The 27,957-nt window shown below is 45.1% G+C and overlaps 1 protein-coding gene across 5 annotated transcripts in view; it reads right to left on the reverse strand.

Moving 5' to 3' along the window:
- Window positions 1-82: 82 nt before the first annotated feature.
- Window positions 83-27,957, reverse strand: part of LOC106577570 (regulator of G-protein signaling 12) — a 66,170-nt gene continuing 38,295 nt past the window's right edge. For 4 of the 5 annotated variants that reach the window (XM_014155718.2, XM_014155720.2, XM_014155721.2 and 1 more), the window contains exons 5-18: window positions 25,855-26,027; window positions 25,348-25,440; window positions 24,985-25,128; window positions 24,165-24,338; window positions 23,651-23,804; window positions 23,069-23,166; window positions 22,463-22,663; window positions 20,468-20,541; window positions 20,139-20,265; window positions 17,083-17,182; window positions 16,576-16,646; window positions 15,949-16,045; window positions 14,646-15,236; window positions 83-1,312 (exon numbers count right to left, since the gene is read on the reverse strand). In XM_014155718.2, coding sequence (XP_014011193.1) covers window positions 990-1,312; window positions 14,646-15,236; window positions 15,949-16,045; window positions 16,576-16,646; window positions 17,083-17,182; window positions 20,139-20,265; window positions 20,468-20,541; window positions 22,463-22,663; window positions 23,069-23,166; window positions 23,651-23,804; window positions 24,165-24,338; window positions 24,985-25,128; window positions 25,348-25,440; window positions 25,855-26,027 — 2,420 coding nt within the window. In that variant the 3' untranslated portion in view covers window positions 83-989. Of the gene's footprint in view, window positions 1,313-13,597; window positions 15,237-15,948; window positions 16,046-16,575; window positions 16,647-17,082; window positions 17,183-20,138; window positions 20,266-20,467; window positions 20,542-22,462; window positions 22,664-23,068; window positions 23,167-23,650; window positions 23,805-24,164; window positions 24,339-24,984; window positions 25,129-25,347; window positions 25,441-25,854; window positions 26,028-27,957 lie in introns of those variants that run through there. The other variant, XM_045701335.1, reaches the window with a different exon arrangement.

The raw sequence follows: 27,957 nt of genomic DNA on the forward strand, positions 1-27,957 counted from the left end.
CCATCAGTTGCGGTTGTTTAAATACCAGATTGACCCTTTAACAAAATCCTTCAACATGACTAACAACAAAAGCTTCCATTCCGGCATTATAATGGTGGGAATGTTTATTGAGTGGAATTTGAACAACCAAACATCAAGCCAGACCATAATAGATCAAATGTACAGACATGAAGAGGCATCATATTTTGTTCACCATGAAACAGTGTACACTGAGTGTACAAAACATTAAGAACACCTGCAGTTCTTGACACAAACCGGTGAACCTGACACCTACTACCATACCCTGTTCAAAGGCACTTAAATATTCTGTCTTACCCATCCATCCTCTGAATGGTACACATACATAATCCATGTCTCAATTGTCTCAAGGCATAAAAATCATTCTTTAACCTGCATCATCCCCTTCATCTACACTGATTGAAATGTATTGAACAAGTGACATCAATATGAGATCATAGCTTTCACCTGGATTCACCTGGTCAGTCTATGTCATGGAAAGAGCCGGTGTTCATAATGTTTTTTACACTCAGTGTGTGACCAGAATAATACAGTAACATGCACTAGAATTGCAAGGAGTTTCTCATGTTCCTACAATGTGTGAATCCTATAATCTACCTGAAAGAGGCTTAATTCTATAGCCCCAGCTTTACAGTACCTACATTATCAGCATCCATCTAAAACAAGGTATCCCCTAATACATTTCCAAACAATAGTTTATTACCAAATTGTTCATTAATCTTAACTGGCAATTATTTTCCTTTTCATCACTTCTTGAAAATGTATACGCGCTAAACAGTACGGCATAGTCAGTAATGATCAATAATACAATATCTATCACCATACAATTATTATACATATACATCAGTTCTGGCATGAAAAAATGACAGATTTTTACAGTAAAAGTCCCTTGTTCATCAAGTAAGTTCCTGTTTGAACAGACTGTGAATCAAACTTGGAAAGTGCTGGTGAGGGTTGCTCAGCCTCAGTGCTCACACAATGGTGGCCTTGTATGTGTCAGTCTTGGAGTCTTTGTTCCCTTCTGATTGATCGTGGGTGTTGAGGGGCACCTGAGAGGTCTTCATTCGACTCTGGCACTGCCGGAGCTCAGCCGCGTACCCTTGGAAACTGACGCTGAGCTCCGAGTCCTCTCCGTGGGTGATGGTGACCTCCCTCACCTTCTCCTCCTCCTCTTCCTCCAGGCACACTCCCTCCACGTCCATCACCTCCTGCAGCGCTGGCTGAGAGCGGAGTGCTCCAAGACACGGCGACCTCTTGTGGGAGCGGTCAAGAGCACATGCTCTTTGTCTTCTCTCTGGGTAGAGGGGAGTGATGGGAGAATCAGACAAGTTTTAACCACAGTGGTAAAACAAGTCAAAAGCCCAGCTACAGTGTATGGAGGAGAGTTACAAATCTACCATAGCCTTGAGGCCTCAAACACAGCATGCATTGGTTAACATGTCAATGATTTACTGATGGGTTACTACAAACACACATGTTATGACTTGTCTACCACCTCCCTGGAAATGTACAAAGCCTTCCAGAGGATTTTATAATATGTGTTATAATCAATCTAAAGCAGTGACATAGGCCAGTGAAGGCCACCAGTGCTTTGTGTCTTGACCTATGCCCTTTTTTGGTGGCAGAGGACAAAAACAGTGAACAGGGGAGGGGAAGGGTTAAGAAACCCTCTGGAATAGCTTTTTCCATCTCCATTATGATAGAGCTCTGACCCTTGAAATGTAGTATGTACATTGAACTGATTTCAGAGCATTGACCTGTGGGTGACAAATCATCAGGCTCAGAGTATTTGGCTTGATGGCTTCTGGCCCAGGATCAGTTCAGAACATTGTGCCCAATGAGCTAACAAAATGAAACCATCTCAAACATCAAAAGCTCTATGCATGCCATTCAGCTTGTCCACTTGGCTTCAAATGAAGAAACTGAAACAGTTTAACTGATTGGTTATTCGTTAGATCAACTGTGTACTGCACTGTACTACTGTCTACACCAGGGCTCTTCAACCCTGTTCCTGAAGAGCTACCGTCCTGTAGGTTTTCGCTCCAACCCTAATCTAGCGCACCTGATTCTAATAATTAGCTGGTTGATAAGCTGAAACAGTTCAGTTAAAACTGATGTTGGTGGGAAAACCTACAGGAGGGTAGCTCTCCAGGAACATTGTTGGTCTACACTCTAAGAAAAATCTAGAACCTAAAGTGGTTCTTTGGCTGTCCCCATAGGAGAACCCTTTGAAGAACCCTTTTGGTCCCAGGTAGAACCCTTTGGAGGTCCATGTAGAACCCTTTCCACAGAGGGTTCTACATGGAACCAAAATAGTTCTACATGGAACCAAAAACGGTTCTCCTATGGGGACTGTACATAATGAGACATCTGTACATAATGAGACATCACATGATTAGAGGAAAGGGTTGTAGAGTGCGACTCATACAATTCCTCCGCGACACTTCTCTATTATATTGAGGATGTGTGAGTCGAGAGAGGCCAAAGCTAACCCCGAGTGGTAATTCTCCTCGTCCCTCCTGCACTCAGTGACCCCCAGCTTTTCAACAGGAGTTCTAAGTGATTCATACACAGCACTCCAACACACACACCTTCTGACCTCCTCCGTCTCTGATTCACAGTCAAAGCAGTTTTATAAACACAGCCTCCACAGCATTCCCTTGTCACAGCTGAACACACAAACAGAACCTCTTTGCTAAGGGTAGGCCTACTTAACAACTTGATGTGCTCAATATTTTCTCATGAAGCAACAGTAACGATTTACTCTGACTACATTTCCATAACCCATTTATTACACATCTATAAGCATTTCATGAACATGTTATAACAGGTCCAAACAGCATTATTAAAGGTTCATGAAATATATCCTTACCATATTTATAGCGCATTCATGTCATGCTATGCATAGCTCATAATTACGTATCTTAATAGATGCATCATTACAATGACAGTGTTTTAGTGTCATCATTATGGCTGTTATTTAAAGTGTGCTTCTGCCATATCAGTGTTAGTGAATATTCCAAAAGGCCATGCTGATATGAAGCCTGTACTTGAGATTTTGTGTGACTGACCTATACACAATACCCCATAACGTCAAAGTGGAATTATGTTTTTAGAAATTTGTACAAATTAATTACAAATAAAAAGCTGAAATGTCTTCAGTCAATAAGTATTGAAACCCTTTGTTATGGCAAGCCTAAATAAGTTCAGGAGTAAACAATTTGCTTAATAACAAGTCACATAAGTTGCATCGATGCACTCTGGGTGCAATAATAGTGTTTAACATGATTTTTGAATGACTACCTCATCTCTGTACCCCACGCATTCAGATAATTCTAAGGTCCCTCAGTTGAGCAGTGAATTTCAAACACAGATTCAACCATAAAGATCAAGGTTTTCCAATGCCTCACAACGAAGGGCACCTATTGGTAGATGGGTATAAATAAAAAAGCAGACATTTAATATTATATATTATATAATATATTAATTACACTTTGGATGGTGTATCAATACACCCAGTCACTACAAAGATTCAGGCGTCCTTCTTACTTAGTTGCCAGAGAGGAAGGAAAGCGCTCAGGGATTTCACCATGAAGCCAATAGTGACTTTTAGACAGTTACAGTTTTTAATGGCTGTGATAGAAAACTGATGATGGATCAACATAATTGTAGTTATTTCACAATAATAACCTAATTGACAGAGTGAAAAAAGGAAGCCTGTACAGAATACAAATATTCCAAAACATGCATCCTGTTTGCAATAAGGCACTAAAAGTAAAACTGCATTTTTTTAGGATAAAAATAAACAGAATAGAGCTAAGCAGAGGCAAAATCCTAGAGAAAAACCTGGTTCAGTCTGCTTTCCAACACTGGGAGACAAATTCACCTTTCAGCACAAGGCCAAATATACACTGGAGTTGCTAAGCAAGATGACATTGAATGTTCCTGATTGGCCTAGTTACAGTTTTGACTTAAATCGACATGAAAATCTATGGTAAGACTTGAAAATGTCAGTCTGGCAATGATCAACAACCAACTTCAGTGCTTGAAGTATTTTTAAGGATTGGACCCTTTTTTTTCCAGTTTTCGCCTAAAATTACATACCCAAATCTAACTGCCTGTAGCTCAGGCCCTGAAGCAAGGATATGCATATTCTTGGTACCATTTGAAAGGAAACACTTTGAAATTTGTGGAAATGTTAAAGGAATGTAGGAGAATATAACACATTAGATCTGGTAAAAGATAATACAAAGAAATAAACAACAATCTTTTGTATTTTTTTGTACCGCCATCTTTGAAATGCAAGAGCAAGGTCATAATGTATTATTCCTCCACAATAGTTATATCCACAATACTTATTCCTCCACAATTCTTATAGATCCAAGATGGCGTAGCAGTAAGACGTGTTTGTTTTTGTCCCTTGTAAATATTCATTTTTTTCCCTTGGGTTTTTTTTGTGTACATTTCAATATATTTCAATCTCTTTTCCATTTTTGAATTAATTATACCTTCCTGCAACCCGCCTCACCCAATGTGGTACGGATCTGCTATTTTTTCGACCTTAGAACTGGAACCTCCATCAGCAGCTAGCCAGCTAATTAGCTACTAGCTATTTAGTCATTGTTAGCCACTGCTAGCGGTCTTTACCTTTAGCTCAGACACCAGCTGCTTTAGCCCGGATAATACCTGCCAGTCCGCACAGCGCGATATCAGCCCTGAGCATATCTGACTGCTTTTTTCCACTACATCACCGGATTCCTGCCGCAAGCTCTGGACCATTACACCGGATCATCGCAGCTAGCTAGCTGCTACCGAGTGGCTATTGTGGCTAACGCCCTTGTCCAGAAGCAAGCACCAGTTAGCGTCGAGCTAGCCTCGAGCTAGGCCCATCTCCCGGCTAGCAAACGAAGAACACCAACTACAATACTTCTCTTGCCAATTGGCCTGGAACCTTTATCGACACGGAGCCCCGCCGATCCATAACGACTGGTCTGCTGGACTGCTGACGTAATTCGGCCGATGTGCTCTCAACCGGCCTCTGCGTCGTGGATGTCGGTGAAGCCCCATCTGCTAGCACCGGCCCGCTAGCTTTTCTGAACGCCGTGTCTCCCGCTCGCCTAGCATAGTAACGACTACCGAACGGCTCCCCATCTATTGCTGCTCATTGAACCCTATGGTCACACGGCTACACAGCTGATGCCTGCTTGACTGTTCATTAACACGGTACTTAATTTTGTTTCTTGCAGCCCCAGCCTCGAACTCAGGATCCTGTGTTCTGACCCTCTCTGCCCATTCGTCGCCATTTACCCGTTGTTGTTGTCTTAGCTGTTTACCCGTTGTTGTCCTACCCGTTGTTGTCCTACCCGTTGTTGTCTTAGCTCTCCCAATCAACACCTGTGATTGCTTTATGCCTCTCTCTAATGTCAATATGCCTTGTATACTGTTGTTTAGGGTAGCTCTCATTGTTTTATTTTACTGCGGAGCCCCTAGTCCCGCTCAACATGCCTCAGATAGCTCCTTTGTCCCACCCCCCACACATGCGGAGACCGCACCTAGCTTAACTGGCGCCTCCAGAGATGCAACCGCTCTCATCGTCACTCAATGCCTAGGTTTACCTCCACTGTACTTGCACCCTACCATACCCTTGTCTGTACATTATGCCCTGAATCTATCCTACCACACCCCGAAATCTGCTCCTTTTATTCTCTGTTCCCAACGCACTAGACGACCAGTTCTTATAGCCTTTAGCCGTACCCTCATCCTACTCCTACTCTGTTCCTCTGGTGATGTAGAGGTTAACCCAGGCCCTGTGTGTCCCCAGGCGCTCTCATTTGTTGACTTGACTGTAACCGTAAAAGCCTTGGGTTCATGCATGTTAACATTAGAAGCCTCCTCTCTAAGTTTGATTTATTCACTGCTTTAGCACACTCCGCCAACCCTGATGTCCTAGCCATGTCTGAATCCTGGCTAAGGAAGGCCACCAAAAATTCTGAAATTTCCATCCCCAATTACAACATTTTCCATCAAGATAAAACTGCTAAAGGGGGCGGAGTTTCAATCTACTGTAGAGATAGCCTGCAGAGTTCTGTCATACTAGCCAGGTCTATGCCCAAACAGTTCGAGCTTGTACTTTTAAAAATCCATCTCTCCAGAAATAAGTCCATCACTGTTGTCGCTTGTTATAGACCCCCCTCAGCTCCCAGCTGTGCCCTGGACACCATATGTGAATTGATTGCCCCCCATCTATCATCAGAGTTCGTACTGTTAGGTGACCTAAACTGGGATATGCTTAACACCCCGGCTGTCCTACAATCTAAGCTAGATGCCCTCAATCTCACACAAATTATCAAGGAACCTACCAGGTACAACCCCAAATCCGTAAACATGGGCACCCTCATAGATATCATCCTGACCAACTTGCCCTCTAAATACACTTCTGCTGTTTTCAACCAGGATCTCAGCAATCACTGCCTCATTGCCTGCGTCTGTTATGGGTCCGTGGTCAAACGACCACCCCTCATCACTGTCAAACGCTCCATAAAACACTTCTGCGAGCAGGCCTTTCTAATCGACCTGGCCTGGGTATCCTGGAAGGATATTGACCTCATCCCGTCAGTAGAGGATGCCTGGTTGTTCTTTAAAAGTGCTTTCCTCACCGTCTTAAATAAGCATGCCCCTTTAAAAAAAAATTGAACTAAGAACAGATATAGCCCTTGGTTCACTGTAACGGCTGTCTTCTGTAGAAATGGACCAAGGCGCAGCAGGTATGTGAATACTCATCTTTAATTAAAATAAAGGAGTAGAGCATCCACTTAACAATTCAAACAATATATACGACAGGAACAGTTTTGCAGGCACACAACACGCAGTGCAAAAACAACTACCCACAAAACCAAGTGACAAACATACTCCTACATATATGACTCCCAATCAGGAACAACGATCCCCAGCTGTTCCTGATCAGGAGTCACAAGACCAACACAGAACAATCACACACACAAGACTGCCACGTCCTGACCCCAAAACTACAACAACAGCTCCATCTGCTGGTCAGGACGTGACAGTACCCCCCCCTCAAGGTGCAGACCCCGGAATGCACCTAACAACGAAAAAACACCAACAAACAAAATCCCCAACAAAACCCATAAACAATAACCCCTAAACAATAAGGGAGGGAAGGGAGGGTGGCTGCCGTCAACGACGGCACTGTGCTACACCCTCCCTCCCCAACCCACCTATCCTGGAGGTGGCTCCGGTGCAGGACGTGGACCCTGCTCCACCCTCGGCGTCGCCCACTTCGGTGGAGCCGATAGCTGCGCCAGGCAGACGAACCCCTCGAGCCGGGCCGGGGGACAGGAGGGCCCCTCGGGCTGGGCCGGGGGGCAGGAGGGCCCCTCGGGCTGGGCCGGGGAGCAGGAGGGCCCCTCGGGCTGGGCCGGGGAGCAGGAGGGCCCCTCGGGCTGGGCCGGAGAGCAGGAGGGCCCCTCGGGCTGGGCCGGAGAGCATGCGGGCCCCTCGGGCTGGGCCGGAGGGCATGCGGGCCCCTCGGGCTGGGCCGGAAGGCATGCGGGCCACTCGGGCTGGGCCGGAGGGCAGGAGGACCACTCGGGCTGGACCGGAGGGCAGGAGGACCACTCGGGCTGGACCGGAGGGCAGGAGGACCACTCGGGCTGGACCGGAGGGCAGGAGGACCACTCGGGCTGGACCGGAGGGCAGGAGGACCACTCGGGCTGATCCTGACAGGCCGGGCACCCTGGCAGATCAGGGCAGGCGGGCACCTCTGGCAGAACCGGACAGTCTGGCCACTCTGGCAGAACAGGGCAGTCCGGCCACTCTGGCAGAACAGGGCAGTCCGGCCACTCTGGCAGAACAGGGCAGTCCGGCCACTCTGGCAGAACAGGGCAGTCCGGCCACTCTGGCAGAACAGGGCAGTCCGGCCACTCTGGCAGAACAGGGCAGTCCGGCCACTCTGGCAGAACAGGGCAGTCCGGCCACTCTGGCAGAACAGGGCAGTCCGGCCACTCTGGCAGTTCAGGGCAGTCTGGCCACTCCGGCAGTTCAGGGCAGTCTGGCCACTCCGGCAGTTCAGGGCAGTCTGGCCACTCCGGCAGTTCAGGGCAGTCTGGCCACTCTGGCAGTTCAGGGCAGTCTGGCCACTCCGGCAGTTCAGGGCAGTCTGGCCACTCCGGCAGTTCAGGGCAGTCTGGCCACTCCGGCAGTTCAGGGCAGTCTGACCTCTCTGGCGACTGTTGACTGGCGGGCAGCTCTGACGACTGTTGACTGGCGGGCAGCTCTGACGACTGTTGACTGGCGGGCAGCTCTGACGACTGTTGACTGGCGGGCAGCTCTGACGACTGTTGACTGGCGGGCAGCTCTGACGACTGTTGACTGGCGGGCAGCTCTGACGACTGTTGACTGGCGGGCAGCTCTGACGACTGTTGACTGGCGGGCAGCTCTGGTGACTGTTGACTGGCGAGGCTGGGTTGACACACTAGACTCCTGATGCGTGGGGCTGGTATAGGACGTGCCAGCCTGGAGACACGCACCTCCATGCTAGTGCGTCTGGCGGGAAACACCGGACCGAAAGGGCGCACTGGCGGTCTTGAGCGCAGGGTTGGCATCACCCGTTCCGGCTCGATGCTTACTTCGCCCTGGCACATGCGGGGCGCTGGTACCTTGCCTACCGGCCTGAAAATCCCAGGCCTCACCACAGCTTTTTCAAACAGAAAGTTGCATCCTGCAGCACTAATTCCAAAAAGTTTTGGGACACTGTAAAGTCCATGGAGAATAAGAGCACCTCCTCCCAGCTGCCCACTGCACTGATGCTAGGAAACACTGTCACCACCGATAAATCTACGATAATCGAGAATTTCAATAAGCATTTCTCTACGGCTGGCCATGCTTGCCACCTGGCTACCCCAACCACGGCAAACAGCTCTGCACCCCCGCAGCAACTGGCCCAAGCCTCCCCCCCGTCCCCCCCGCTTCTCCTTCACCCAAATCCAGAAGACAGCTTATGTTCTGAAAGAGCTGCAAAATCTGATCCATACAAATCAGCTGGGCTAGACAATCTGGACCCTCTCTTCCTAAAATTATCTGCTGCCATTGTTGCAACCCCTATTACTAGTCTGTTCAACCTCTCTTTCGTATCGTCTGAGATTCCTAAAGATTGGTAAGCAGCCGCGGTCATCCCCCTCTTCAAAGGGGGAGACACTCTAGACCAAAACTGTTACAGACCTATATCCATTCTACCCTGCCTTTCTAAAGTCTTCAAAAGCCAAGTGAACAAACTGATCACCGACCATTTCGAATCCCACTGTACCTTCTCCGCTATGCAATCCGGTTTCCGAGCTGGTCACGGGTGCACCTCAGCCACGCTTAAGGTAACATAACCGCCATCGATAAAAGACAGTACTGTGCAGCCGTCTTCATCGACCTGGCCAAGGCTTTCGACTCTGTCAATCACAGTATTCTTATCGGCAGACTCAACAGCCTTGGTTTCTCTAATGACTGCCTCGCCTGGTTCACTAACAAAATAATGTGCTAATATTGTACAATCAAATCAAATTGTATTTGTCACATGTGCTGAATACAACAGGTCTTACAGTAAAATGCTTACTTACAAGCCCTAACCAACAATGCAGTTAAAAAAAAATACGAATAAGAAATAAAAGTAACAAATAATTAAAGAGAAGCAGTAAAATAACAATAGCGAGGCTATATACAGGGGGTACCGGTACAGAGTCAATGTGCGGGGGCACCGGTAAGGCGAGGTAATTGAGGTAATATGTACATGAAGGTAGACTATGCATAGATAATAACAGGAAGTAGCAGGAGTGTAAAAAGGGGGGGGGCAATCCAAATAGTCTGAGTAGCATTTGATTAGATGTTCAGGAGTCTTATGGCTTAGGGGAAGAAGCTGTTTAGAAGCCTCTTGGTCCGAGACTATTTTGTGTAGATTGTTGACAAAAATTACAATTAAATGCATTTTAATCCCGCTTTGTAACACAACAAAGAGTGGAAAAAGTCAAGTGGTGTGAATACTTTCCTAAGGCACGATCGAAGTGGTCTAGAATAAACATTCTCTCATTACAGTAGGCCTATTTGAGTTGAGAGGTATAATTTCTGTCTTAGCACTGTTCGTAACATGAGCTTGTGCTGGCTGGCTGGCTGTCGGGTTCTTGTCCGTCAATGGGCCATGGCACCAGACTCGCCTAGACAGACCATTTCTCTCCAGGGCCAGTTTGGAACAGAACCAGCTGCACAGCTCACTAAGGCTAGCTGAGATCAGCCACAAGACCCCTTGGTTTCTGCCAGATGGATGATAAGACTGATTCAGGGTCAGCTGTAGCCAGCTTTCAGGTGTGTCATTTAGACAGATGGAGAAGACAATGAAATATAACGTGAGGCTAAGGGATCATTGAGCCACTAGGTCCCTCAGGCAAGAATTCTGAATCAGTGTAAGCTAATTGTGTTTATTTTCTGGGTATTAGATTTTCATTTTGTTGTTAAGAAGTAGCTGCATTGGGGTGAATACTAAGCCTAACCTTGTGCCTAAGTGGTCGATTGCATTTTAAAGTATAAAAGCTTTTCTAAATTCCAGATATGGCAAAGATAAATCAGTCCCATTTCTGCAAAAACTTGTGTGAGAGACCAATGACATCACAAAGCCTAATACTATACAGCTGCACTTGATATGATAAATACAGTGAAAACAGGATATCCCAAACACGGGCAACGAGAAATGGGAGGAAGTCTAATTTTATCTATTTATGTATTGGTTCTTTGCTATGACTAGAAAGTGGAACAGGTTTGGGCTTGTCCTCAATTGCCCTAGTATGGCAGATGACGTTGATGCAATGCATGGTAGTGGAACAACAGTTTAACTATATACTGTTGCCCTCTGGTGGACTAAAGCATTAATTAGAACGCAATTAGCAATACATGATTATCTGACCAGGCGCACAACCATCATTTGATTTTACACAGAAAGCTAAAACAATCATTAAAATAGATAACAGCTGATATCTTTTAGATATTAAAATGGTACATTAATCTCAACACATCACGCTCATAAGGGCATATTGGTTGTTATTTCACATCAGGTGGAGTGACCCTAACAGGTGGAGTGACCCTGTTTTGTTTTCAACATGAGTTTACATTAACGTTGTAGTCAAGGATTGAATTGGGATATCCTATAGGAGCTGACCCAAGAACCACTCATTCTGAGTGCCAGTCTGTTGATGCCATCATGCCAACTCCCTGTCACACTCACTGGCTTGCATACATTTTAGGCTTGACTGACAGCAATGGAGTAGGCAAGAGCACAAACAGATCTGGGACCAGGCTAAGAATGACTAGCTTTTTCATCCTTAACTTAATTAGTTCATTAACCACTAACTCAAGGTGGAGGTGAACTCTGTTCTACTCCTCTAAGTAAACCCCAGGGAACATAGACCATAGGCTGCTGTGTCAGTTTGTCCTCTTTAAGGGTCAAAGGTTTTTAATTACACGACCATGAGAACGTGACAGAAACATGTTTACTTTCAGATGTAGCGAGAGAGAGCGAGAGAGAGAGCAATAGTTTCTCTCTGCAGAAAAACAGTCAACTCATGCAAGATGGACACGTTACCATGGTTCCCAAGGTGGCAGGGACAGGCTGATGCGCTTAGCAACCAGAACAGAAGAGCAGAGAGAAACTCACTGCAAGGCTTATACTAACCTCTCATATCAACTTGGTGTACACATATCACCGCACATACATTTTTACATTTTACATTTTAGTCATTTAGCAGACGCTCTTATCCAGAGCAACTTACAGTAGTGAATGCATACATTTTAATTCATTTCATACATTTTTTTTTTCTCCCTGTACTGGCCCCCCGTGGGAATTGAACCCACAACCCTGGCGTTGCAAACTTCATGCTCTACCAGCTGAGCCACATATATCTATTGACAGAGATATTGAGAAAAAGTCAGGGCTAGAAACGTTGTGTCCACCCGAGTGATGGCCTCTGTACACTTTGAAGTAATCCTTCCTTGGAGCTGCAGGACTGGGTTGCACTTTGGGGACTATTCCATTGGCTCCATTGCACCTGTCAGGCAGTGGGTGTAGCTGGTGCATGAAGTCAGGCGCAGGAGAGCAGAGATGAGTGAACAAGGCACTTTACTTGAGAAAATAGCACAAAGTAACAAAACCAATGTGCGAACAATAATGGTTGCCATACAACACGGGTGAACACAGCACCCAGAAAAAATCAGCCGGAAACGTACCGACCTTAACAACAAACAAACACACACAAAGACATGGGGGACCAGTAATTGGGAAATGAAAACCAGGTGTGTGGGGAACATAGACAAAACCAATGGAAAATGAAAAGTCGATCGGCGATGGCTAGAAGACCGGCGACGTTGACAGCCGAGCACCGCCCGAACAAGGAGAGGAACCGACTTCGGCGGAAGTGACAGCACCAGACAAGCTCAATCAAGCGCAAGTATCTTAAACAAAACAAATGCTGTTTGAGACAGTACTTAAAATACAGATCTTCAAACAACACAGCTGGATAAGGCTTCCTTTAAAGTTGGGACATCAAAGTGTGTTGTTATTACTCTAATATGGCTTTTGAACACAGGTGAGACAAGACTGCAGTGAAATCACACAGCTAAACTGGTTGTCTTGTGACAACAATAAATAACTGTGGCGGATAATGTTGGTGATTATGATGGATGCCCTGCCCACCACAGTAAACTGTTCATTCTGTTTTGACAGACTTAGCCGCCCACCCAATAGAGATAGTGAATGATATACAGTCGACTCCAGATAAATGCAACAGCTTGGGACTGTTGTGGTAGAGTGCACTCAAACAAATGTGTAATTTAATTGGGAATTGTAAAACTGCACTTATCAGGAGTTAGTTGACTGCATTCACAAACTTATCAGGCTCACCGTGACTATCAATCTGACTTACTACGTAGTGGAGAACTAGAAACTGACCAGTTGGTAAGAGGTATGGACAATGAAATCCATGTGCAGGATTGATACAACTCTTCACTGCTCATAGAGAAAGCATTATGCATTAGCTGAGGTACATTAGTGAAAGCAATAAAAACAAGAGTCTAGTGTTGCAAAATTCCAGTAACATTTCCAAAATTCTCAGGTTTCCCAGAGATTCCTGGAATCAGGAAAGGAATAAGCCGGAAAACTGGGAGTCTTATAACTGGGAGTTCTGGAAAACCTAGGAATTATGGGAAAGTTACAGTCATTTTGCAATCCCTTAGAAAGACAAGACTAAAACAAGAAAGACAAAACAGGCAGAATTACACACAAACGCTACCGAATGACCTCTCACACAGACACAACAATCAGAACTACACACAAACAAGTCAGAATTACTCTGACACAGATGCCACAAGCTTCCTAGAAGCACATATACAAAGTAGCTACCATGCAAGCACAGGTCAGGGAGGAGGTGGAAGACAAACTAAATGAAAGAGATGTATGTAGTGTTAGGGGAAGTTGGAGAAGAGGCATGGAGTGGTAACTGAATTTGAGATCACAAACGTGTAAAAAGACAGATGATATGATTCCAGGTCTAACATTTATTAGATCTAATCAAGCACAGATACAGAATTAATTGTCATGATCATCTACAACAGGCATCTACAGAGAGAGAGGATAATTCCAGACAGTGTGACACGCAATTCAACAACGATACCGTTCATTTCAAAAGGACCTCTATCATTACTGTTTTTTCATCAAGGACTCTATAATTATCAACATCTTGTGAAGAAACTAGTTCAGTTTTCCTTCTATGTATTACCAGAAAAAAGTCTGAGCAAAATTGTTGAATTGCATTGCAGTAGAGGATGGGATGGAAGTAAATACAGCTTTTCGATTAAAAAAGTACAGGCAGGTAAGAACAATCATGATCATCTTTTAAAAAAAACATGTTTTATCTTGTCTGTAGCTATGTACTGGGTTTAGGACCTTACTCCAATTATACATTCATAATGCCGGCATTGAGCATTTTATTGACATGAAAGGCTGTGACTCTATTCCAGGTTCTATTTGAATCAATCAATCAATCAAACAAACAATTCACACTTGCATGGTAATTGTAGCTCACTACAGTTGGTTGCTGTCAAATTATAGTATGTCTATTTTCATGTATTGTAATGACAACTGTCACGTTGAGTATTACAGCATTACAGTATGTAGGCATTATGAAACAAGTTTTTATTCACCTGCATCCTCATATAACCTCTGTGGTACAACAATATGAACCTTTCTAAGGTTTACTATCACCTCAAGTCTCAGTTAAGTTGTAAAACCCATCAGTTCAGTGGTGTGTGAATATAAATGTCATTCATTTCAAATATATACATCACTATTTACAATTGAGCTGAACTTACTATTGAAAGTGACCACATAAACAATGCTATCTATGTTCATTAGAAAATATTCAAAGGAGTTAAAATGACTGGGGTACTACTGAGAGAGAATACATTTTCAGTTGTAAATAAAGTGCATTGAAGTCAGTATAAAAGGACTCTCTGTCTCTCACACACACACACAAACACGCACACACACACCAACACACTTATGCATAGTCACACTGTGGAAATACCTGAGCTTGACTGGCCATTCCCACCACCATCATGGAAGGAGTGAGCGCAGGGCGAAGGAGGGATGAAGTTGCCCTCGGGCAGGCTGCCCTCATGGGACAGCAGCGCAGGGGCCAACAAGGTGCTGTTGGGGCTGGTGATGTCTCCCTCGCCCACCAGGGTCAGGTCAGCGTGGGTGTCTTCCTCCAGCATCCTGAGGGCCGGGCCTCTAGACTCCGAGGGGCGAGGGATGGGTGAGAGGGTGGCGCTGAAGGGGGGGACGGGGCGGCGGGGTGGGGGCAGTAGCGCCCGGCGTCCCGCAGCAGACTGGGAGTGTCCATTGGTGCTGCTGAGGGAGGAGTCCAGGCTCTCAGAGCGCAGGCTGGCGTTGAGGGGGCCGCGGGCGGGGGCACCGCCAACCCCGTTCTCCCTGCCAGGCCCCTGGCCTTGTTTGACGGAGGTGGGGGTGGAGCAGGCCTTGTCTAGGGAGGCAGTGGAGGGGGAGCCGGAGGTTAACCGCAGGAAGTCAGGTAACTCCAGGTCCTCTTTGTTCAGGAGGCCTCTCTGGTCATTTCTCCGGTTGCTCTGCGCCCGGCTCAGGAGCTCAAAGAATTCTAAAGAGAGAGAAAGCAGTAGAGTTACTTCATATTCCTAAAACTAGGGTTGTAACCATGGGGCGGAGCACAATTGGCCCAGCGTCGTCCGGGTTAGGGGAGGGTTTGGCCGGCAGGGATGTCCTTGTCCCATCGCGCACTAGCGACTCCTGTGGCGGGCCAGGTGCAGTGCACGCTGACATGGTCGTCAGGTGTACGTGTTTCCTCCGACACATTGGTGCGGCTGGCTTCCGGGTTAAGTGGGCATTGTGTCAAGAAGCAGTGCAGCTTGGTTGGGTTGTGTTTCGGAGGATGCACGGCTCTCGACCTTCGCCTCTCCCAAGTCCGTACGGGAGTTGCAGCGATGAGACAAGACTGTAATTACCAATTGGACACCACGAAATTGGGGAGAAAAAAGGGGTATAAAAAAAAGAAGGGAAAAAGAAATATATATAATAATATGGTTGCAAAATTCCGGTAACTTTCCCAAAAAATGTTTTCCAGAAAGGAAAGTTACCATCATTTTGCAACCCTATCTAAAACCCTCCCAAAGAACAAGAAAATAGGTTAAATAAAAAGGGGATTAGATCATTTAACGTGCACAGTACACAGTCCCAAGCTGCACTGACAGATAACCATGAAGGTTGAAGGCTTCTTTTACAGCTGGTGTTAGTGACGCGGCGAAGCAAAGCTCAGAGAAGCAACAGAACGTTAGAAAGAGAGGGGGATTTACCTTCAGCTTCATCTATATTAATCTTTTTCGGCTTTCTCTTTTCCGCAGGGAGCGACGGATCTGGTCCGCTTGCCTTTCCTGACGACCTGTCATCTCCCTGCAGACGCAACAATAACAACGCACTCCATTAAGGGGGTGAGGGAGGAGGTTGTGCATGCCCTGTACTAACACCACTACAACACATCCTGGGCAGATTGACTTAAGTGTTCGCACCTGTGCCCCTGTTATTAACTATAGGAAACACAAAAAACAACCATAAAACACGAGCGTGTGGTTTCTTTGATGCTTGTTGTTTCTTTTTACGCTTCTTTTATGCTTAGTAAATCAGATGAATGTAATATCCCTAGGAGACAAGGTCGGATCGCAACTACAAAGGTGACCTGGAGGCTGAACTATAAAGTGGGAGGTCAGCCAGTGTTCAAGTCAGCTACAGCCAGCATTTAAGGAAGAAACAACATGACAAAGAGCAAAGAACAAAGTAGAGTAGAGCACTTGAGCAATTATTATGTGACATTAAATTGTTAAGAAGCAGCATAGCAGGGGAGTTACAGCACATTTAGAAATTCAAGGATACTTGAGAAAGTGAAAACCGGGATAAAAGGAGGAGGATGATGGTGGTCTCCTTACTGTTGCAGAAAGACTCTTGGTGGTCAATGATGGCGGATGTGCTTTCAAGGAGCCTGACTTGGACTTAGAGTCTATAGAGAGAAAAAAACAACAGTGAGGTAAATAGGAGCCAATGAATCATCCCACATGTCCTCCATCACTCTGATATCTTTGTTTATCACTGGAAGTCAGTGGGGACAAAACAGGACATTGATTACAAGAGCTGTTTGAATTCCTGGAAAGGATGAAGTGCCAGTCCAACATTGGAGGAATTGGATTGGATCTCTCAAGCCACTATCTTGGTGGCTGCTTGGGGGTTTGAGTGTTTGTGCTGTATAGCCAACTAATGTTTGTTTGTTCGTCATGCCAAATCAATGACCATAGGACTTGGCAAGACAAACAGATCTGGGATCAGGCTAGGTCACTGTAGGCGTTATCTCTGAGATGGAATGTTGGCTTACTTCATTATCTGTTTCTCATCTGCGTTGCAGGGCATGTTTTGGTGTTCGGTGTGATGGACTGTCTTACCTTTCCCTGAGGCAACAGGGTCTGCTCTCTCCAATACCACACGCAGGCCGTCCAGACTGGATATGGGCGCCCCCAGGTCTAGGGGCTCCGTTTCTCCACTCTGTCAAAACATAACACAAAGTTTTAGCAGTCGTCATGCTCATAGGGTGCACATGGCCCCTCAGATTTGTCCTGTTTATATACACTATATATACAAAAGTATGTGGACACCCGTTCAAATTAGTAGATTCGGCTATTTCAGCCACACCCATTGCTGACAGGTGTATAAAATAGAGCACACTGCCATGCAATCTCCATAGACAAACATTGGCAGTAGCATGGCCTTACTAAAGAGCTCAGTGACTTTCAACGAGGCACCGTCATAGGGCGCCACCTTTCCAACAAGTCAGTTCGTCAAATTTATGCCCTGCTAGAGCTGCCCTGGTCAATTGTAAAGGCTGTTATTGGGAAGGAGCGACAACGGCTCAGCTGCGAAGCGGTGGCCACAGAACTGGACAGTCGAGTGCTGAACTGCGTAGCGAGTAAAAATCGTCTGTCCTCTATTGCAACACTCACTACCGAGTTCCAAACTGCCTCTGGAAGCAACGTCAGCACAATAACTGATCGTCAGGAGCTTCATGAAATGGGTTTCCATGGCCGACCAGCAGCAAACAATCCTAAGATCATCATGCGCAATGCCAAGCGTCAGCTGAAGTGGTGTAAAGCTTGCCGCCATTGGACTCTGGAGCAGTGGAAACGTGTTCTCTGAAGTGATGAATCACGCTTCACCATCTGGCAGTCCAACGGACTTATCTGGGTTTGGCGGATGCCAAGAGAATGCTACCTGCCCCAATGCATATTGCCAACATTAAAGTTGGAATAATAGTATGGGGCTGTTTTTCATGGTTTGGGCTGGTTTGGGCTAGGCCCCTTAGTTCCAGTGAAGGGAAATCTTGACTCTACAGCATACAATGACATTCTAGACGATTCTGTGCTTTCAACTTTGTGGCAACAGTTTGTGGAAGGCCCTTTCCTGTTTCAGCATGACAATGCCCCCATAACACAAAGTGAGGTCCATACAGAAATGGTTTGTCGAAATTGGTGTGGAAGAACTTGACAGGCTTGCACAGAGCCCTGACCTCAACCTTGTCGAACACCTTTGGGATAAATTGGAACGGCCACTGCGAGCCAGGCCTAATCCCCCAACATCAGTGCCCAACCTCACTAATGCTCTTGTGGCTAAATAGAAGCAAGTCCCGGCAGCAATGTTCCAACATCTAGTGGAAAGTCTTCCCAGAAGAGTGGAGGCTGTTATAACAGCAAAAGGGGGACCAACTCCATATTAATGCCAATGAAATTAAATATCTACATACGTTTAGTCATATAGTGTATATTTTTATTGTTTTTTTCTCTGTAATACTACTAGCCACTTTGCAAATTTATGGAGTTGACTTTAGGTTCACAATCTCCCAACCTCATAACTAGCTACCAAGAAGCCATTTCAGGCTATGAATCAAGTTAGAGTATCTAGCTTGTCTATCTTAGCTGGCATGCCTGCTGGCAAGGTTGGTAGACTTTAGAAAAGCAAGCAATAACTAAATGTACTCACATTCCTTTCTATCTTTTACCCAGATTTGAGCAGAGAAGCATATTGTGTTTCTTTAAAAAAACAACCACCAGTCAGGATGATAGAGACAGCTGAAGAGGTATGCTTAGCTATGCAGAAAAATCTAGATATTTTTGACATAGCATTAAGCATAATGATTATGGCTCTAGATTGCAGGAAAAAGCTGCCCACATCCGGACTACCCCCCAGCCATCCTCACATACTAGGTGCACGACGTTCCTGTGTTTTAGCATGTTACTTTGCAAGCATTTTAGCCTATTAGCATGTTTCCATCGATTTCTTCACATGACCATGATGCCATATTGACATGTCAGACAGACAAGTTGCTACTTCAGCGTATCGTCACAACTTCTGTGTACTATCATTAACCATGTAAGATATGGATGCCTTCACTCCATTTAGAATGTGGCTTTCAGCTTACTGTGTAATCAGTAGCAAATTTAGGTATAGGCGACATGGGCAGCCGCCTGGGACGGCACGGGGCGTCCACACAATGTTTTTTGGAATGGTGATATTTGCGCGATCGATTTTCTATCGCTCATTTGCACGTCTCGTTAATGATATCATGTCACCGTGTGGGACTGTGGGTCAATTAACCTTGTCGGAGTGGGCACCCTGATTCTAGTTTGTGAGCTAGGCAGGCTACTGCCTGGGAAGGTCTCCCACTCAGAAGTATGAAATGGGGAGTGGGGCGGGGGTAGGCTGACCTCAGGTCTCCCCACTGGAGCCCGAGGTAGGGGCAGCGGGGGAATCTATCAAATAGCGCACCTCTAACTTTGTACAGTACTAATGCAATTAGTAAAATCAGTCACACTACCGAAATGCTACCAAATAGACCACAATTCATTGATAATACTGTGAATATTTAGTTTCAGACATATTGTTGCATTTGTTTCTGGTTTGTTTCTATGTGTCTTTGTTACTTCTTTTTGATATTTATGAGTCTTATTTTTGTATATATTTGTAGTTTTAAATGTTCTGATTATTTGTGTATTTCCACGTCTGAACAAAAATTACAGTTAGTGCAGAATGGTGTTGGGGTTTTTTTGGCGGGGGGGGGGGTCGACCAGGGAGCCATACAAGCTAGAACCGCCACTGTGTGTAATAGTAGGGTAATGCTTGGAAAACCACCACAGGACCAAAATAAACCAACTAACTGGCAAGGGTTTGGAAGAGAAGGGAGTATTTCTACTCCCCTTCACCCTGCATGTTTTAGGAGTGTCGTCATTCATAATTGTAGCCCTCTCTCTTTGTATCTTCAGAGGCCGGTTGAGTCAGAATGAGCCAACTACCCAGCAACATTTGAAGAGGATGCGGTTCCTCCCCTCTTCCAAGCCAATGAGACTCCACCCAGTGACATTGTCATCTTTTACATGCTCTACAGAAGATTGGTTGGATACACAGCTGCAAACAGAAAATATTGAGGCAACCCAGCCAGTCACCGACATACTATTTTGGCCACCAGATCCTTGAGGTGGAGGCCGTATTTCGCCACGACGGGACGCAGGACTTCGGTGACGGGTTTGGTGGGTTTGGCCTTCAAGCCCACGGAGCGATTAATGGGTACCAGGTCCAACCTAAAAATAGAGGGAAAATAAATATGCAGATACTTTCTGTAACACGATCATATGATTTTCTTCAGATTCTACTGGGAAGAATGCAGGTGCAAAGAGTTATTTTAAAGTTCACATTGTTGAATAAAAAGGGGGGAATGAGAGAGAGAAATAGAGAGAGATATGGAGACATAAAGATATAGGGAGGTAGAGATGCGTATTTTACCTGAATAGGGTGCGCTTTTCCATTCTGAGGTCCCGTGCGCTGAGGGTCATGCAGTCTTGGTCCAGCACCAAAGGCTAAAAAGAATTAAAAACAACATGAAAACCTACTTACAAAGACATGAAGCGATGCCTTACTGGAACTAACCACTTAATACATCAATGAATCTGCATTATTTCACTCTAAATCAGCCTTTCTTAAAGTATGGGTCGCGATCCAGCTGTTAATGGTGGGTTGCGACGTGTCAGAGTAAATGTATAATTATTTCATTAATTCATGGAATTGATTTGGCCAAGTACATCTGCGCTCTCTGCTTAACAGCGGTCTCTGCTCAGTTTGCCAGCTGCGCAAGTTTACCGGTTTACTGGATCTTTTTCTGCAGTTTCTGCAGTTTCTTGACGATCACTCAGTGACCCACACGCTGCAGCGCTGTCATTCAAGTCACTGACTTGTTATTCCCACTCGCCATCACTCACTTCTGTCATGAAATGGACACATGCTAGCCACAAGTTCTGACTGAGCTCAATCGTCATGAAACGAAAATACAGCGATGAGTTTCTCTCTCTTTCATACAAACTTATAACAAGGAGTCCCCACAATGTGTTTTGTGTGTGCAAGTGCGTAGTAATGAGTCTCTCATAACAAACAAATTAATAAAACGACACGTCCTGACCAAACATCCAGGCACAACATGACGGTAAACCCAGGGAGTTCTTTCAGAAATGGGCAGAATGCTTCAGGAAACAGTGCTTCAACGTGGAAGAGTAAGTCAACTAGCAATGCATTGTTGTCATTTTATAACAGGTGATGATAAGCAGAAATGAGGGAGTACTAACTAACTCTCATAGTAGTAGATGTGAGTTTCTCTTTCAAACAATCCCCTTGCCTTGTAACGTTACACAGCTAATAGCTAACATTTGCCAAAGCAAGCTAACTAGCTACTGATAGTGCGACCCTAAGAAACTACAGATGAAGATGAAAAATGATCAGGTCTCCTGTACATTTTACTGTATAAATTATTGTTGAAAACTAGTCTAGGCTGGAACTGTTGCTGTTAAAATACAATAATAATTTGTATTCTTAACTGGAATAAACTGATTGAAGCAAGATGCCTTTTGAGGCAAACACACATTTCTGGGTTGTTCATCTACAGTAGGAAGCGGTCAACTGACTGACTGAGAGAGAGAGCAGTAGATGTTCTGGTCCAGTTTGGCACCACATACCTATGCGAGTCAGGTTTCTCAACTCTGACATACTTAAAAAAAACAAGTACAGAAACAGTTTCAAGGCTGAGCATGACCTCAGTGTTGTACTGTCAAAAACAGAGCCCAGAATAGACATGCTTGTTGAAAACTTCCACCAGCCACACACCTCTCATTAGGACTGTGTGTATGTGTGTGTTTTCTGGTCTACATCTGTGTGACGTGATCAATCAGTTTATTCCAGTTCAGAATAAAAAATATGTATTGTATTTTAACAGCAACAGTTCCAACATAGACTTTCTTTCAACAATAATTTCTACAGTAAGATGTACAGTAGGCCTGATCATTTTTCATCTGTACTGTTACTTAGGGTTGCACTATCAAAAAGCCTGTGTGTGTGTTCTGTTATTCATCTGTGTGATGTGATCAATCAGTTTATTCCAGTTCAGAATTTAAATGATTTATTGTATTTTAACAGCAACAGTTCCAACCTAGACAGATATGTAAGAGTGTTTTTAATGGGGGAAAATAAACATGAATATATATTGACATGGATATTTAATTTCATTATTTGTTTTTGTCTATATTGCATTTGTTTTAGGCATAAGGGCAATGAAATGTACCGATATTTATGTATAGTTGCATATTTTCCTAAGCTTGGGTCCCAGGAAAAACACAGAATTTCTCATTTGGGTCCCAGGCTGAAAAAGTTTCAGAAGCCCTGCTCTACATCCACATTGAGATGCACAGTTGGGAAACACTAACTGTGCTGGGAACCATGGTGAGTTTGACCCACCTTCTCTCCTCCCACCAGGAAGAGGTCTACGGCAGCCATGTTGATGCGGAGGCTCTGACAGAGGTCCCGGAGAACCTCCCTAATGGTGGCCCCCGGCCGCAGAGTCACAGAGGAACACGAGCCGTCCGGCAGGGTCATGCTGCAGATCTTGGAGCACTCCCTTACTCTCTCCCACACCGGCACCGAGTGACGATTGTCCCCCTGCACGGGAATACCATGACAAACCATAGTCGGAGATGATAGAACTCAACGGAAGCAAGAGAAAATACCAAGAGATAAAACTGCAACCACAACAGTGTCTCTATGTTTTGTATGTAGTGTTTGATGTTCGCCCTGCCTGCAAACCAAATTTCCCTGTGGAATAATAAAAACAAAATTGAATGTCTGAACCTTGAAATGAATCCCCTTCAACTCATGTAGCATACAGTATAACACCTGTAACCATCCAGACAACGGTATACCCAAATCCCTTGTCAAGCAGAATTTCTGCAAACATGCCACAAAACTAACAGAGTCAGGATCTGTTTAACAGATGCTTCTACTACAGAACTATCTTGGTTCCGTGTTGCCATGGTGACCTGGCCTGGCCTTGCAGCAGGATCTTACCTCGGTCTTGCCCGTTGAACAGGAAGTGGCCAGCTCCAGACTAGCACCCGAGGACAAGGAACCCTGTGATTCTCTCCGACCGTTGCTGCCCCAGGAATCTACCCAACAGAGGAAGGACAGGGAGGGCACAGTTAGGATACAACTCATTCCACAAATAATATCCATGCATCATCACACACACATAAAACTCACTGACTTCTAAACTTGAAATATTGTTCATCATCAGGTATCATATGGAAGGGCCACAGGAGGAATGTATATGTTTGCGGTCACTGACAAGGGTGCAGAGCTTTAGATAAGTGAGGAATGGGAGCTGAGGTCAGGTCAGGTCACATTAAGGGAGAAGGAACAGTTTATTACCAACATCACTTAACTTCCTGCCTATCAATAATAAATGTAAAGCACACAATGCAGTGCTGTGTATTGCCCGACCAAAGAACTACCACCATAATGCATGACAGAAAGCTTTATGTCAATATTGAAATCCTACACAAGAGGTTCCCTCACAGGGGGAAAAGGTATTTGAATTGAATACATAGGATTAACTCCTTGTGACTTATTCTATGACTGAGAGTTGCTCACCAATGTTCATTTCTCCAATGTCCTTTTTCTTGGGTCCCTTCCCGAAGCTCCGGTTCCGGGACCAAGAGAAGAAGATGCCCCGTTTCTTATGCTCATCGTGCTCGTCTCCGGGGTCCTCGTTCAGTGACCTCCCTGACTTCTGATTCCTGGCCTCCTATTGTACAACAAAACAACCAGTTCAAACAACCTGTGTAACACCTGGGTCGATACATTAGTGCATACCGTAGAAAACCGTTTGCCCTGGAAAATATCTAGCAGCGGAAAACGTTTTCCAATGGAAAAAGAGTTTCTTATTGGACAAGTTCAGGTAGTGCCTCCCTGTTTTGGTCCGTTTTCTTCCGTTTGATACCTTGTGAATACGACCCTGATGTTTTGAAGACTAACAAACACCTATACTGGCTACAACACAAAATGTGCATCTCACAGGCGAGTTACACAATCACCTAAGGTGGTTACTAAGACAATAGCAGATACCCTTTTGGCTGTTATGGTTACTATGGTACAAGGTGGGTACCTTATTCGGTGTGGAGTGGCCGGAGCTGGCACTGTGCTTGGAGGGAGCGGGGCTACAGGGGATCTGGTAAGGGTCGGGTAATGGTCGTCCCTCCACCTCAGCCAGCATGCACTCCTGGTACAGGCCAGACTTGAGGAACCTGGAGTAGCTGTCAAACTTCATCAGGTTGAAGATCTACAGAAAAAATAGGGAGAGAAAATGATCTTCTCTTGTGAAGGGTCACAAATGGTTATGACAGGTGTTATGACAGGTGTTATGACATATGTCATAACAGCTATGATTCGATCACGTTTGTAACATTGTACAGACCTAAAACAACATTGTAAAGGCCTGAGAGTGTGTGTGTGGGGTGTGTGTGTATGCTAGTTTGTGTTTGGCCCTGAAGCACAATAGCCCTTTTGGAAACAGGCAGATGGTTGAAAAAAACGACACTGAGCATAAAACCTTTTGTACTGGAGTAAAACAGTAAAAGAACATTCACACATAGCACTGAATCATAACAATGTTCTAGCAGCGCAGCCCTGCAGTTGACACTGTGCTGCACCTAGCTGTGTGTGTGTGTGTGTGTGTGTGTGTGTGTGTGTGTGTGTGTGTGTGTGTGTGTGTGTGTGTGTGTGTGTGTGTGTGTGTGTGTGTGTGTGTGTGTGTGTGTGTGTGTGTGTGTGGTTTTACTATCTTTGTGGGGACCGTAAAACAAGGAAAATTCAGACAAGTGGGAACATTTTGCTGGTCCACTCAAAGAAAAGGGCTATTTTAGGCTTGGGTTAGGGGTTAAGGTTAGGGTATAACATAACATATAGTAGGCAGTTGGTCCTCTCACCTGTAACTGCTGAGCCTTGAACATGTTTGGACATGGGGAGGTGAGGACATCATCGGCCAGTTGGGCCTGACTGTCGATGTTGACCGGTGTGGTGGCCTTACTGGACAGGAAGCTGTTGTAGATCTCCCCCGCCCTCTGGGATAGCTGGGGAGGAGAGGAAGAGGTTTTATAAACACACACAACCATGATATAACCCAATGAAATAAAGGGGAATGGTTTTTAACATTAAGCCATGATCAACCCTCACAATGGAGGGCTTTTTCTATCCAGTCCACGACATCTAAAACCTATATGGACTTCTGAACTGGACTAGATAGGAGAGTATAGTTTGGTCTTGGTGTTGAGTAAGGGGAATAAGCTTACCTGCTTTTTGTCCGTTGCAGGTACCTGACTGAAGTATTCACAGGCCTGCCAGAACAAGATATTCTCCTCACTGAATTCCTTTTTGAGGAATTCCTGCGGAGACACAAGCCACAGCTTTATCACACCTGCAATAAGCCTGGTAAATGTTCTGGTTGTGTTGACTGGCTATATAGTTAACTATTGCTTCTATTCCACAGAATGTAATGTTTTCATGTCTAATTAGCTTCGTATTGATTTAATCCAACAGAATAGAGAATGAGAGAGTTAACTGTAACATTTCATAACATGCAAACTAAAACTCAATTTCCCAGTTGTTGATTAGCTGTAAAGCGTACTCCTAATTCTATCCCACAGAACACGTTTGGACGTCTGAGGTAGACGAGTATTGATTTCATCTAACGAATTGAGAATGAGAGAGATAATTAACTGTTAATTTCATTGAATTTCAGATCATATAACTAAACTAAAACTCCCAGTGAACTAAAATGTGTTCTTTACTGTACGTACTGAGAAGTAGCAGACGCCAATGGGGTCCTGGAGCAGGCGCTCGAAGCAGGCGGCCCAGCTGGCCACCCGGCGCTCTGACAGCCTCTTGTGGCTGCTGGCGCCGGGCAGACTGCTGTTGCTGTTCAGACTGCTCTGGCTGCAGCAGCCCTGGAGCTGCACACCACCACCATAGTCTGAGAGAGAAATGGGGTAGAAAAAGTGGTTAGGTTGTGTACCAAACACACTAAAAGAGGCAATAATAAATCCTCTCCTGAAAAAGCGAAACCTTGACCCGGAACATTTAAAAAACTAAATTGGCCTATATCAAATTTCCCATTCCTCTCTTTTCAAAAAAAAAAGCTGTTGCTCGGCAACTTACTGCCTTGCTGAAGACGAATAATGTATACAAAAAACTCTAGTCTGGTTTTAGAGCCCATCATAGTACTGAGACCAAACTCGTAAAGGTGGTAAATGTAAGTTTCGGTATTCCTCAAGGTTCTGTTTTAGGACCACTATTGTTTTCACTATATATGCTACCTCTTGGTCATTCGGAAACACAATGTAAACTTCTATGCAGATGGCACACAGCTAGCTGTACATTTTAATGAAACACGGTGAAGCCCCAAAATAGCCTATCCTGGAAGCCTGTTTCCAGGAAGTGGATAGCGGTAAATGTGTTGCTATTAAACACGGACAAAACAGAGATGCTAGTTCTAGGTCCCAAGAAACAAAGAGATCTGCTGCTTTTGTCACTTCAAGATTAGACTACTGCAATGCTCTACTCTCCGGCTATCTGGATATAGCACTAAATAAACTTCAGCTAGTGCTAAATACGGCTGCTAGAATCTTGTCTAGAAGCAGAAAATTCAATCATATTACTACAGTGCTAGCCTCTGGCTTCCTGATTTCAACCTACAAAGTATTACATGGACTTGCTACTGCCTATGTCTCTGATTTGGTCCTGCCGTACATACTTACACGTACGCTACGGTCACAAGACGTAGGCCTCCTTATTGTTCCTAGAATATCTAAGCAAACAGCTGGAGGAAGGGCCTTCTCCTATAGAGCTCAATTTTTATGGAATGGTCTGTCAATCCATTTGAGTGATGCAATCTTTAGGTCTTTACTGCTAAGGTGAACGGCAAGGCACTGGAGTGACGAAACACCCTTGCTGTCTCTGCCTGGCCGGCTCCTCTCTCTCTCGCCACTGAGATTCTCTGCCTCTGATTCTATTACAGGGGCTGAGTCATTGGCTTGCTAGTGCTCTCCCATGCCGTCCCTAGGAGGGGTGCGTCACGTCTTGGCAAAGTGGGTGGGGTTATATCCTGCCTGGTTGGCTCTCTCTGGGGATTCCCCCCCCTATGCTGCAATAGTCTATGTGCGGGAGGGCTATGGTCAGTTTGTCCTATCTGGTATAATTCTCCTGTCTTATCTGGTGTTCTGTGTGATCTTTAGTATACTCCCTGTAATTCTCCCATCTCTCTCCTTCCCCTCCTGGAGGACCTGAGACCTAGGACCTGCCTGACGACTCTTGGCTGTCCCCATCCCCAGTCCACCTGGTTGTGCTGCTGATCCAGTTTCTGCTGTTCAGCCTGCGGCTATGGAACCCTGACCTGTTCAATGGAACTGTGTGACACTTGGGACTGGCCACCCCTCTGAACCTGGTTCCTCTCTAGGTTTCTTCCTAGGATCCTGCCTTTCTATGGAGTTATTCCTAGCCACCACACTTCTACATCTGCATTGCTTGCTGTTTGGGGTTTTAGGCTGGGTTTCTGTATAAGCACTTTGTGACATCTACTGATCTAAAAGAGCTTCATAAATACATTTGATTGATTGATTGATTGATTGATTGGTTAGGGGAAAAGGGGTTAGTGACAGTGACTGCTCTGACAACAACAGCCCTTATAGTGCTGCAACCCACCACCATTATATTGCACCCTGCCACCATCTTCTACAGCAGAGAGAGGTAATTCAGGGACACACACGGGGGGACATGATCACTATACTCTAAAAGATGGGAGACAAGGCTATTACTCTAGATTTTTACAAACACCCAAAAGAAGGGAATAGCTTCGGAGCTGTGGAATCTAGACAACTAGGCCGATTTAAACAAGTACTTCTAAG

Source organism: Salmo salar, chromosome ssa18 (assembly GCF_905237065.1).
Source record: "Salmo salar chromosome ssa18, Ssal_v3.1, whole genome shotgun sequence".
NCBI lineage: Eukaryota > Metazoa > Chordata > Actinopteri > Salmoniformes > Salmonidae > Salmo > Salmo salar.